Below are 14,106 nucleotides of genomic sequence, written 5' to 3'. Positions count from 1 at the left end.
CCGTCCGTCATTCCGTCCGTCCGTCCGTCAGTCCGTCCGTCCGTCCGTTAACAATTTCTCGTTATCGCATCTCCTCAGAAACTACTGGGGGGATTTTGACCAAACTTTGTCAGAATGATGTATTGATACCCTAGTTGTGTCCCCCTGAAAATCAGACTGGTTCAACAATTTATGAGTGAGTTATGGCCCTTTGTTTATTTCTATAATTTACATAGATTTATATAGGGAAAAACTTTGAAAACCTTCTTGTCCAAAACCACAGAGCCTAGGGCTTTGATATTTGGTATGAAGCATTATCTAGTGGTCCTCTACCAAGATGATACAAATTATTTCTCTGGGGTCAAATATGGCCCGCCCTGGGGGTCACATGATTTATATAGACTTGTATAGGGAAAAACTTTGAAAAACCTCTTGTCCAAAACTACAGGGCCTAGGGCTTTGATATTTTGTATGTGACATCATCTAGTGGTCTTCAACTAAGATTATTCAAATTATACCCTAGGGTCAAATATGGCCCCACCCTGGGGGTCATATGGTTTACATAGACTTATATAGGGAAAAACTTTGAAAATCTTCTTGTCCAAACCACAAAGCCTAGGGCTTTGATACTTGTAATGTAGCATCATCTAGTGGTTCTCTACCAAGTTTGTTCGAATTATCCCCTAGGGTCAAATATGGCCCCGCCCCGGGGGTCACATGGTTCATATAGACTTATATAGGGAAAAGCTTTTAAAATCTTCTTGTCAATAACTACAACATTAAAATTTGGACATGTATATTTTTGAGTGGCAAGATGAACCTTGACATGAGTTGACCTTGATTTTGACCTAGTGACCTACTTTCACATTTCTGTAGCTACAGCCTTCAAATTTGGACCACATGCATAGTTTTGTGCACTTGAAAAAACTTTGACCTTGATTTTGACCTAGTGACCTACTTTCACATTTTTGAAGGTACAGGTATCAAATTTGGCCATATGCATAGTTCCGTGTTTCAAAATGAAATTTGACATTGATTTTGACCTAGTGACCTACTTTCACATTTTTGAAGGTACAGTCTTCAAATTTGGACCACATGCATAGTTTTGTGTTCCGAAATGAAATTTGACCTTGATTTTGACCCAGTGACCTACTTTCTCATTTCTCAAGCTACAGCCTTCAAATTTGGACCACATGCATGGTTTTATGTACCGAAACAAACTTTGACCTTTACATTGACCTAGTGACCTACTTTCACATTTTTGAAGGTACAAGCTTCAAATTTGGACCAAATGCATAGTTCTATATTCTGAAATAAAATTTGACCTTGATTTTGACCTAGTGACCTACTTTCACATTTCTCAAGCTACAGCCTTCAAATTCGGACCACATGCATAGTTTTGTGTACCGAAATGAACTTTGACCTTAAGATTGACCTAGTGACCTACTTTCACATTTCTGTAGCTACAGGCTTCAAATTTAGACCACATGCATAGGATTGTGTACCGAAACAAACTTTGACCTTGACATTGACCTAGTGACCTACTTTCACATTTTTGAAGATACAGGCTTCAGATTTGGACCACATGCATAGATTTGTGTTCTGAAGTGAAATTTGACCCTTGATTTTGACCTAGTGACCTACTTACACATTTCTCAAGCTAAGCCTTCAAATTTGGGCCACTTGCATAGTTTTGTGTACCAAATTAAACTTTGACCTTAAGATTGATCTAGTGACCTACTTTCACATTTCTCAAGCTACAGCTTTCGAATTTGGACCACATGCACAGTGTTGTGTACGGAAATGAAATTTGACCTTGAGCTAGTCAGTAAGTCTTGAAATTTGGAACACTCCAAAATGGCACATTGGTGGGCGCCAAGATCACTCTGTGATCTCTTGTAATTATTTTTTCAGACTGTGTAATTTGATTCAGTAAGCTACACATATATCTAAAATAGATTGTCTCTACTTGAAGTTTGTATTTTTAGTTCCACTGCCTATCTTATGTGACCCTCTAACAAATTCCTTCAAATCATTTTGCAGAATTTAATTTTTCTTACTATTTCTTGTCGTGTGTCACCATTTCCCCCCCCCCCCCCCCCCCCCCACCCCCGTTGTGCTGATGATAAAGAATTATATTAGAGTAGAATCATTATCAGTGCAAGCAGACAAATTCAGTTGTCAGATTTCTGTGCCAGATTCATTAGTCCATTCAATATTTTTTATAACAAATGTTTTGCAAATTTTACAGAAAACAACAACAAAAAACATAAATGTCCCAATTGTAACACCTAGTATTGCTCTAATTAACATTTATGACTCATCACCCTGACTTCAATAGGCATGTAAACTTTAGTTCACTTATTAAATGGTAAAGTGTAACCTTTGTGCACTAAATTATGGTAAGAAATGGATAAATATTTCAAGCAGTGTCTTTTATTGAGATCTCTCCTTCTTTTACATGACTTTCCTACTGATGTCTGTCTGGAAATCAGATCAGGACCTCTCCTTTATCCAGAAATTGGATCACATTGTGGTGATTGTCTGAAAATTGGGCTCTTTTCAGTTATTGTCTGAAAATTGGGTATGAAGTCATTTGAAATATACTAAAGTGCATCTGAATTCAGTTAATTTGTCATAAAGGAGAAGAGTGGGGAACATTTTCTTAATTATTAACAGTTTTAAGTTCATGTGAAATTGGCGAAATTTAGCATATCAATACTTGATGTCATCAGATACCAGCTTTTAAAAATAATGATACTCCTGATACTTCATAGGGATTGGGGTTTATGTTGAAATTGGTATTTTGATGTACAAAAAAAAATATTAGAAGATTATAATTATACCTCTATTAAATGTCTATTTATGTCTCCCCCAGGAGACATATTGTTTTTGCCCTGTCCGTCCGTCCGTCCGTCCGTACGTCACACTTCATTTCCGAGCAATACCTGGAGAACCATTTGACCTAGAACCTTCAAACTTCATAGGGTTGTAGGGCTGCTGGAGTAGACGACCCCTATTGTTTTTGGGGTCACTCCGTCAAAGGTCAAGGTCACAGGGGCCTGAACATGGAAAACCATTTCCGATCAATAACTAGAGAACCACTTGACCCAGAATGTTGAAACTTCATAGGATGATTGGTCATGAAGAGTAGATGACCCCTATTGATTTTGGGGTCACTGCGTCAAAGGTCAAGGTCACAGGGGCCTGAACATGGAAAACCATTTCCGATCAATAACTACAGAAGCACTTGACCCAGAATGTTGAAACTTCATAGGATGATTGGTCATGAAGAGTAGATGACCCCTATTGATTTTGGGGTCACTCCGTTAAAGGTCAAGGTCACAGGGGCCTGAACATTGAAAACCATTTCCGATCAATAACTAGAGAACCACTTGACCCAGAATGTTGAAACTTCATAGGATGATTGGTCATGAAGAGTAGATGACCCCTATTGATTTTGGGGTCACTCCGTCAAAGGTCAAGGTGACAGGGGCCTGAACATTGAAATCCATTTCCAATCAATAACCAGAGAACCACTTGACCCAGAATGTTGAAACTTCATAGGATGATTGGTCATGAAGAGTAGATGACCCCTATCGATTTTGGGGTCACTCCATTAAAGGTCAAGGTCACAGGGGCCTGAACATGCAAAACCATTTCCAATCAATAGCTTGAGAACCTCTCGACCCAGAATGTTGAAACTTAATAGGATGATTGTTCATGCAGAGTAAATGACCCCTATTGTTTTCTGGGGTCACTCCATTAAAGGTCAGGGTCACAGGGGCCTGAACATTGATAACCAGTTCCGATCAATAACTTGAGAACCACTTGACCCAGAATGTTGAAACTTCATAGGATGATTGGTCATGAAGAGTAGATGACCACTATTGATTTTGGGGTCACTCCGTCAAAGGTCAAGGTCATAGGGGCCTGAACATTGAAAACCATTTCCAATCAATAACCAGAGAACCACTTGACCCAGAATGTTGAAACTTCATAGGATGATTGGTCATGAAGAGTAGATGACCCCTATCGATTTTGGGGTCACTCCATTAAAGGTCAAGGTCACAGGGGCCTGAACATTGAAACCATTTCCGGTCAGTAACTAGAGAACCACTTGACCCAGAATGATGAAACTTAATAGGATGATTGTTCATGCAGAGTAAATGACCCCTATTGTTTTCTGGGGTCACTCCATTAAAGGTCAGGGTCACAGGGGCCTGAACATTGATAACCAGTTCCGATCAATAACTTGAGAACCACTTGACCCAGAATGTTGAAACTTCATAGGATGATTGAACATGCAGAGTAGATGACCCCTATTGATTTTGGGGACAGTCTATTAAAGGTCAAGGTTACAGTGGCCTGTTCATGTAAAATCATTTTTTGGAAATAACTTGAGAACCACTTGACCTACAATGTTGAAACTAAATAGGATGACTGGACATGCAGAGTAGATGACCCCTATTTATTTTGAGGTCACTTGATCAAAGGTGAAGGTCACAGGAGCCTGAACAGTGACTTGAGAACCACAAGGCCAAGAGTGTTGAAATTTAGCGGGATGACCGGACATGCCAAGTAGATGATCCCTATTGCAGCCAACCATCAGTGTCTCTTTGACTTTCGCTCCTGACCCCTATTGACTTCTTGCCTATAGGACTTTGCATTGGAGAAGACATGCGCTTTTTTACAAAAGCATTTTCTAGTTTACCATTGTCCTTTAACTCATTTTTAAGCTTCTGATTCTTTTTCTATGTCCATTTGAAAAATGTTTTTTGTTTTTCACCTTTTACAGACGAGTGAGTGGATGGGTGTGCAATCAATCATACTTATACAGAAAGGTTAATATATGGCTTGGTTGTGCCAGTTCAACTCAAAACTAACCTATGTGTATATCAGTAAAGAAGCTTCGTACTAAGCCCTTGATATGCTTATTGTTGTCAAATACATTTTTCATTTTCGGGACACCAATGAAGGCTTACATCTGATGTCTAATATGCTATTTTTAGCTCACCTGAGCACGAAGTGCTCAAAGGTGAGCTTTAGTGATCATCCTGTGCCCGTCGTCAGTCGTCCGTCGTCAACAATTTGACTGTTAACACTCTAGAGGTCAAAATTTTGGCCCAAACTTAATGAAACTTGGTCAGAATGTTACCCTCAATAAAATCTTGGACGAGTTCGATATTTGGTGATCTGGGGTCAAAAACTAGGTCACTAGGTCAAATCAAAGGAAATGCTTGTTAACACTCTAGCGGTCACAATTTTGGCCCAATCTTAATGAAACTTGGTCAGAATGTTACCCTTAATAAAATCTTGGACGTGTTTGATATTGGGTCATCTGGGGTCAAAAACTAAGTCACCAGGTCAAATCGAAGGAAAAGCTTGTTAACACTCTAGAGGTCGGCCTAATCTTCATGAAACTTGTTCAGAATGTTAACTTCAATAAAATCTTGGACGAGTTTGATTTTGGGTCATCTGTGGTCAAAAACTAGGTCACCAGGTCAAATCAAAGGAAATGCTTGTTAACATTCAGGAGGTCACAATTTGGGCCCAATCTTAATGAAACTTGGTCAGAATCTTACCCTTAATAAAGTCTTGGACGAGTTTGATATTGGGTCATCCAGGGTCAAAAACTAGGTCACCAGGTCAAATCAAAAGAAAAGCTTGTTAACATTGTAGAGGCCAGATTTATGACTGTATCTTCATGAAACTTGGTCAGAATGTTAATCTTGATGATCTTAAAGTCCAGTTTGAATATGGGTCATGCAGGATCAAAAACTAGGTCACCGGGTCAAATCAAAGGAAAAACTAGTTTACCCTGTAGAGGCCACATTTATGACCATATCTTAATGAAACTTGGTCAGAATGTTAATCTTGATGATCTATAAGTCAAATTTAAATCTGGGCCAGGTGGGGTCAAAAACTAGGTCACTAGGTCAGATCAAAGGAAAAGCTTGTTAACACTCTAGAGGCCACATTTATGATTGTATCTTCACAAAACTTAGTCAGAATGTTAATCTTGGTGATTTTTAGGTCAGGTTCAAATCTGGGTCATGTCTGGTCAAAAACTAGGTCACTGGGTCAAATCAAAGGAAAAGCTATTTAACAGTTTAGAGGCCACATTTATGACCATATCTTAATGAAACTTGGTCAGAATGTTAATCTTGATGATCTCTAGGCCAGTAGGTCAGGTGAGTGATACAGGGCCTTCATTGCCCTTTTGTTCAGAAATACTGTGAGTATTACCAGTCACTTTTAAGGCTAAAATACAACTGATAAAATGGTATGATTTTCTTCATGACGTTATGCCTTATACAGCAGTTGGCATTTTCCTTGATATATGTTCAAAATACAACAGTTTATCGGTAATTTTTGCTCAAGGATCATTTTCAGGTGATGGCTAATACAGTACGAGTGCCAAACATCATCATATTGTTATATTTTTGATTTAATGCCATTGGACATTGTAAACTGCTAAAGTGTTCAAGGTGAGCTATTGTGATCACCTGTACTGTCTGTTGTTTGTCGTCATCTGTTGTCAACAATTTGCCTGTTAACACTATAGGTCACAGTTTTCTCTCAATCTGAATGAAACTTGGTCAGAATATTACCCTCAAAAACTCTCGGACAAGCGTGTAGTTTAGTCATCTGATATTAAAAACTAGGTCACTAGGTCAATATATAGGAAACCCTTGTTTACACTCCAGGGGTCACATTTTCAAAAAATGGATTACCCGAGGTCAAAATCTAGGTAACTTGACCAAATCTTAGTAAAAACCTTGTTAACACTCTATAGGTCACATTTTCTATCTGATCTTATTGAAACGTTGTCATAATGTTTGTCTCTGTGAAGTCTAGGTCAAGTCCAAAACTGGATTACCTGAGGTCAGAAACTAGGTCACAAGATCAATGGTCATAGAAAACTTTGGAGGCCACATTTTCTGTATGATCTTTTAAAAACTTTGTACAAATATTTTGTTATGAAATCTAGATTAATTTCAAAACTGGGTTACATAAGGTCAGAAACAAGGTCACTAAGGCAGATCATGGAAAAACCTTGTTACCACTCTTAGAGGCCACATTTTCTGCTTGATCATCAGGGATAGACAGCGATATGTAGAATATACAAATTGTTTTATTTTATTCATTCATCTGATTATCCATACATCAGTCTCAAAAGAAAGATCCTTTGTTAATTTCCAAAGTACAAGAAAAAAATTTTCATGACGCCTAGCATACAGCTTGTAAGTTATTTATAATAATGCCCACCTTCAAAGAAGGAGCTAGGGTATATTGTTTTGCAGATGTCAGTTGGTCTGTCTGTAGACCAATTCATTTCCACATGATAACTCAAGAACGCTTAGGCCTAGGATCATGAAAGTTGATATGGAGGTTGGTCATAACCAGCAGATGACCCCTATTGCTTTTGAGGTCAGTAGGTCAAAGGTCAAGGTCACAGTGACCCAGAACAATTGAACGGTTTCTGGATGATAACTCAAGAATGCTTAAGCCTAGGATCATGGAAGTTGATAGGGAGGTTGGTCATGACCAGCAGATGACCCCTATTGATTTTGAGATCAGTAGGTCATAGGTCAAGGTCACAGTGACCCTGAACAGTTAAACGGTTTCCGGATGATAACTCAAGAATGCTTGGGCCTAGGATCATGAAAGTTGATAGGGAGGTTGGTCATGAGCAGGAGATGATCCTATTGATTTTGACATCAGTAGGTCAAAGGTGAAGGTCACAGTGACCTGGAACAGTTAAACGTTTTCCAGATGATAACTGAAGAACGCTTGGGCCTAGGATCATGAAAGTTGACAGGGAGGTTGTTCGTAACCAGCAGATGACCCCAATTGATTTTGAAGTCAGTAGGCCAAAGGTCAAGGTCACAGTGACCCAGAACATTTAAACCGTTTCCGGACGTTTACTTGAGAACACTTGGCCTAGGATCATGAAAGTTGATTGGGAGGTTGGTCATAACCAGCAGATGACCCCTATTGATTCTGAGGTCAGTAGGTCATAGGTCAAGGTCACAGTGACCCGGAAGAGTTAAACTGATTTTAAGAACGCTTGGGCCTAGGATCACGAAACTTTGATAGGGAATTTGATCATGATCAGCAGATGACCCCTATTGATTTTGAGGTCAGTAGGTCAAAGATCAAGGTCACAGTGACCCAAAACAGTTAAGCGGTTTCCGGATGATATCTCAAGAATGCTTGGGCCTAGGATCTCGAAACTTAATAGGGAGGTTGATCATGACCAGCAGACGACCCCTATTGATTTTGAGGTCAAAGGCTACATTGACCCAGAACAGTAGAACTTTCGTGTACAGTGACCAAATAATTTCTGTTTGTTTTGCATTTACTGAATGTATCAAGGGGGCGGGGGATGGGGGGCATTTCGTGTTCTACAAGCTCTTGTTTCTTAATTTGAAATGCGGTTCCATTATGGCAGCAATGCCAGTAGGGGACTTTTATATGTGGACAATAGTCTTATTTTCACTATTATGTATTTTGTCATTGAAACTTTGAAAATCAACTCTGGAACAGCTGGCCGGGTTTTAGAATAATTGAAGGCAGTTATTTTTTGGATGATTCTTCACAAACATTATACTCAGCAAAAAAGGCAGCTGATAGTTGGAGGGGCTAGCTTCTACCTCTGGTGAGCGATCTGGGACCAGTTATGACCCTCTTGTGTTAATTGTTTTGTTTGTTGTTTATTCTTACACTCGCCATACACCTTAAAGGTTGACAATCACATTTAAGCAAGATTTTTTTACACATTTCATTTTTTATGTATTCAGTTTGAGATTTATCTAATGAAGAAATAAGATGAATTACATAAGAGTTTAATAATATCAGTATATGAAAAATGTATGTTTTATTGTTTGTTGGCTCCCCATGATAAAAGTCACCAGAACTAATGTGATACTCAAGCATTAGCATATTGTGTAGACACCTTGTTAACAATTCTCAGCAAGCTCATTTAAACACCTCTGTAGCCTAGTGGTAGAGTGCCGGCTTTGAGTGCGGGAGATCGTGAGTTCCATCCCAACGTCATACCAAAGACGTATAAAATAGTACTGGTCAGCCCAGTGTCAGTATAATGTGACTGGATGGGAAATCATGTATTTCTTTTTATTTCAATATAATCTTTAGTTTTAATTTGCATTTGAAAAATATCAATTTATTTTAACAATCTGAACCAAAAAGCAAGTTTTAAAACTGACTGTTAATACATGTAGCTTCTGAATCCATTGACTTCCAGTCCATCTTGGTTGGAAAACCATGAAAGGCAATGGGAGGTAATATTTATTTTTTTAAACCTGAGCATCTAAATGTATATGCAAGTCTGCCCCTTAAAAATATAGTACTGTAGGTAGGTTTTACATTTAGATTTTCTTTAAGCAAAGTGTGTTTGATAAATGTATACAAATGTACTTGAATTTTGGTTGAGCAACTAGGACAGGAAAATCAAATCCAGTGTTAAGAGCAAAGTAGATGTTAGACTAGCCACTAGACTGATAATAAATATATTTCTACATTTTTCCCTTTTTTTGTCTAAGTCCATTTCATAGAGACAAAAGCCAGTCTATTTTAGAGATTTTCACAGAGAAATGATGTTAAAATTATCATTGGACATAGGATATAGACCAGCTCAGTAGGAGCTACTCTAATCAGATGTTAAAGCATCTATCAAATCTGTTACTTGACAAAAGTCTTATTAACACTTGAAATGCAGGATACGTTTGATTATGCCTTTGCGACCAGTGTAGATCCATGACCAGCCCGCACATCCATGCAGTTCGAGGTTCAGTCAGTATCTTTTTTGGTAAGCACCCCTTTTAAAAGTTAATGAGTTCATTATAAAAAATTAGCAGGATACGGGTTAACAACCTTTAAATCGTTTTGTCATGAAAATGTAACAGTACATGCATGAAATCAGGAATCTCCCAAAGTTGTAAACAATATCATACAAGCAAAATAAAGTTCAAGTACTGGCAAGAAACAATCATCGAGTGTAAATAACAACAGTTTTTTTTCTGTAATAAGATTCTATGTTGCTATGATTTCTCGGGTTGTTCAGATTTTAGTTGTTTTTTTTTGGCTGATTGAGAGTCTGAAGTAATATTTTGAATGAAAAAATGGAATATAAATTTGTACAAAAATGAAAAAAAAATGCCCAATTTGACTTAAAGTGGCATTATGCGCATCTTACTGCATGTAGTGTGTTTTTGGTGAATGTTTTATAAAAGCAATTTCCGGTTGCTGTGCATTTAAATGTGTTAAATTAACAATAATGCTGCATAAGTATTTGAAGTTGATGCTTTAAAAATAAAGAAATCAGACTAATAAAATAATAGTACTTTTCTTCAGTCTTCTGCGCAGTGATCTCCCTTACCGTAGAGGTTTCTGAAGTTGAAGGGAAGCAACTCCTACATGCAGTTTGATTTTTCTTATAAAGACTGTCCCAGTCAAAATAAGAAAAGTCGTATTTGGAAAGTTATTATTCCGTACTTGTAACAGGAAGAGTTTGGTATATTGGGTTAAAAGCTATAATTTCCTCCAGCCTTTTTACACACACATCTATTTCAGCTGGATTTTTACTTGAAAAATGCGCATAATTCCACTTTAAAGTGGCATTATACGCATCTTACTGCACAAAGTGTGTTTTGGTAAATGTTTTATAAAAGCAATTTTCGGTTGCTGTGCATTTAAATGTGTTAAATTAACGATAATGCCGCATAAGTATTTGAAGTTGATACTAGAAATAAAGAAATCAGACTAATAAAATAATAGTTATTCTTTTCTTCTGTCTGCTACGCAGTGATCTCCCTTACCTATAGGTAGAGGTTTCTGAAGTTGAAGGGAAGCAACTCCTGCATGCAGTTTGACTTTTATTTAAAAGACTGCCCCAGTCAAAATAAGAAATGTCATATTTGGAAAGTTATTCTTTCGTACTGGTAACAGGAAGAGTTTGGTATATTGGGTTAAAAGCTTTAATTTCCTCCACCCTTTTTACACACACATCTATTTCAGGTTGATTTTTACTTGAAAAATGCACTTAATTCCACTTTAAGAAAAAAAGAATTTCATGTAAGATTGAAATGAAGATTAATTTATGCAATTGAAAATGCTACTTTTACTCAAAATATTTCATTTTGAACATCCCTAAACTTTGTAACTGCAAAAGTCAAAACCTGTAGGTTTAATAACAGTACACAAAACCCCTATACACCGTACCAGTACTGTAACTTTAATTCACATTATATTTGTACATGACAAACAGCATGCATAGACATATGATACAAATATGGTGCACCTGCAAGACCACACGTAGAACATTTTGCACTTTTCAAGGAATTAGTTCAATCTTAAGGCTTCATTATACCCGAGGTAGAAAGTATATGGCGGTAGGGCAATAATTGAGTCACAATTTGTCTGTCCATCTGTATATCATTTTCAGAAGCATGCCTCCAAAACAATTTTATAGATTTTCAAACAATTGTAGACACAAATATTCTCCATGATAATACAACAAAAAATCATGTATGACCAAGGTCATTACATTTAAGGTAATGTCACACTTGGATGTCAAAGTTCAAATAACTTTATTCTTGTCTTTTAAATGTTTATATGTTTTGCCTATTATTCATGTTTTTCAGAATAAAGCCGGAAACAAGTGTGGTGGAACCAGTGGCAGAATCTGTGGTAAGTATTTAAATGTTTCAAAATTTAATAAATGTGAGTTTTTGATTGTATTTAACTTTAATATGTTTATGCATTGTATGAAATATCATCATTATAATAATAATGTAGAAAACATGTCTTTTGCATTTGTCTTGTTACCCGGCTGTCAAAATTCCAGAAGTTTCCATGAAATGTCTTTGAATTTCTATGGAAGTACGGACTCTGGAGTAGTCGGACAACTTTCCGGAGCTTGATATGGAATACTGCGGAAAAATGTCCAGGGATTTCCAGAGAACTTTCCATGGACAATTTTCCGGAGTGATTCCACGGACGTCCGTAAACAATTTTCCGGAGTTATTCCGCAGTCGTCCAGGAAGTTCTGCTGACAGTATTATTCAATAGCAATAAATGTGATTTATAGACTTTTTTGCAGTACATGTATAGTGAGCAATAACACTTCAGTACAAGCAATATGATTTTAATGCATGTGATCACTTTTGCAGTTTCAAACACTATATGATACATATGAACAAGGAAAATGAATCTTTGCCAGTTAAATGTGACTGATTAGAATATTTTTAGCTCACCTGTCACAAAGTGACAAGGTGAGCTTTTGTGATCGCGCGGTGTCCGTCGTCCGTCATCCGTCCGTGCGTGCGTCCATAAACTTTTGCTTGTGACCACTCTAGAGGTCACATTTTTCATGGGATCTTTATGAAAGTTGGTCAGAATGTTCACCTTGATGATATCTAGGTCAAGTTCGAAACTGGGTCACGTGCCATCAAAAACTAGGTCAGTAGATCTAAAAATAGAAAAACCTTGTGACCTCTCTAGAGGCCATAATTTTCAATGGATCTTCATGAAAATTGGTCAGAATGTTCACCTTGATGATATCTAGGTCAACTTTGAAACTGGGTCACATGCGGTCAAAAACTAGGTCAGTAGGTCTAAAAATAGAAAAACCTTGTGACCTCTCTAGAGGCCATATATTTCACAAGATCTTCATGAAAGTTGGTCAGAACGTTCACCTTGATGATATCTAGGTCAAGCGTGAAACTGGGTTACGTGCCCTCAAAAACTAGGTCAGTAGGTCAAATAATAGAAAAACCTTGTGACCTCTCTAAAGGCCATATTTTTCATGGGATCTGTATGAAAGTTGGTCTGACTGTTCATCTTGATGATATCTAGGACAAGTTCGAAACTGGGTCACGTGCCATCAAAAACTAGGTCAGTAGGTCTAAAAATAGAAAAACCTTGTGACCTTTCTAGAGGCCATATATTTCACAAAATCTTCATGAAAATTGGTCAGAACGTTCACCTTGATGATATCTAGGTCAAGTTGGAAACTGGGTCAGGTGCCTTCAAAAACTAGGTCAGTAGGTCAAATAATAGAAAAACCTTGTGACCTCTCTAAAGGCCATATTTTTCATGGGATCTGTGTGAAAGTTGGTCTGAATGTTCATCTTGATGATATCTAGGTCAAGTTCGAAACTTGGTCACATGCGGTCAAAAACTAGGTCAGTAGGTCTAAAAATAGAAAAACCTTGTGACCTCTCTAGAGGCCATATATTTCATGAAATATTCATGAAAATTTGTCAGAATGATGATATCTAAGTCAGGTTCGAAAGTGGGTCACGTGCCATCAAAAACTAGGTCAGTAGGTCAAATAATAGAAAACCTTGTGGTCTAACTAGAGGCCATATTTTCCATGGGATCTGTATGAAAGTTGGTCTGAATGTTCATCATGATGATATCTAGGTCAAGTTTGAAAGTGGGTCACGTGCCATCAAAAACTAGGTCAGTAGGTCAAGTAATAGAAAAAACGTGTGACCTCTCTAAAGGCCATATTTTTCAATGGATCTTCATGAAAGTTGGTCTGAATGTTCATCTTGATGATATCTAGGTCAAAATCGAAACTGGGTCAGTAGGTCTAAAAATAGAAAAACCTTGTGACCTCTCTAGAGGCCATACTTGTGAATGGATCTCCATAAAAATTTGTCAGAATGTTCACCTTGATAATATCTAAGTCAAGTTTGAAAGTGGGTCACGTGCCTTCAAAAAGTAGGTCAGTAGGTCAAATAATGAAAAAACGTTGTGACCTCTCTAGAGGCCATATTTTTCATGGGATCTGTATGAAAGTTGGTCTGAATGTTTATCTTTATGATATCTAGGTCAAGTTTGAAACTGGGTCAACTGCGATCAAAAACTAGGTCAGTAGGTCTTGAAATAGAAAAACCTTGTGACCTCTCTAGAGGCCATACCCTTGAATGGATCTTCATGAAAATTGGTCAGAATGTTCACCTTGATGATATCTAGGTCAAGTTTGAAACTGGGTCACGTGCCTTAAAAAACTAGGTCAATAGGTCAAATAATAGAAAAAGCTTGTGACCTCTCTAGAGACCATATTTTTCAGTGGATCTTCATGAAAATTGG

General features: G+C 37.5%; 2 protein-coding genes across 2 annotated transcripts in view; one reads left to right on the top strand and one right to left on the bottom strand.

The window, feature by feature from the left end:
* The window catches only part of LOC123533825 (28S ribosomal protein S10, mitochondrial-like), a 50,265-nt gene that overhangs the window by 19,677 nt on the left and 16,482 nt on the right, over positions 1 to 14,106 (top strand). Inside the window, exon 3 of the mRNA XM_053551016.1 lies at positions 11,649 to 11,694. Within this exon, the coding sequence (XP_053406991.1) occupies positions 11,649 to 11,694 (46 nt within the window). The remainder of the gene's footprint in view (positions 1 to 11,648; positions 11,695 to 14,106) is intronic.
* LOC123533819 (dynein axonemal light chain 1-like) overlaps positions 1 to 14,106 on the bottom strand; it is a 57,549-nt gene that overhangs the window by 42,918 nt on the left and 525 nt on the right. The window lies entirely within an intron of this gene.

This window comes from Mercenaria mercenaria, chromosome 1 (genome assembly GCF_021730395.1).
Source record: "Mercenaria mercenaria strain notata chromosome 1, MADL_Memer_1, whole genome shotgun sequence".
In the NCBI taxonomy this organism is placed as follows: Eukaryota; Metazoa; Mollusca; class Bivalvia; order Venerida; family Veneridae; genus Mercenaria; species Mercenaria mercenaria.
The sequence above is the reverse complement of the archived record's forward strand: the minus strand, read 5'-3'. Positions and strand labels throughout refer to the sequence as shown.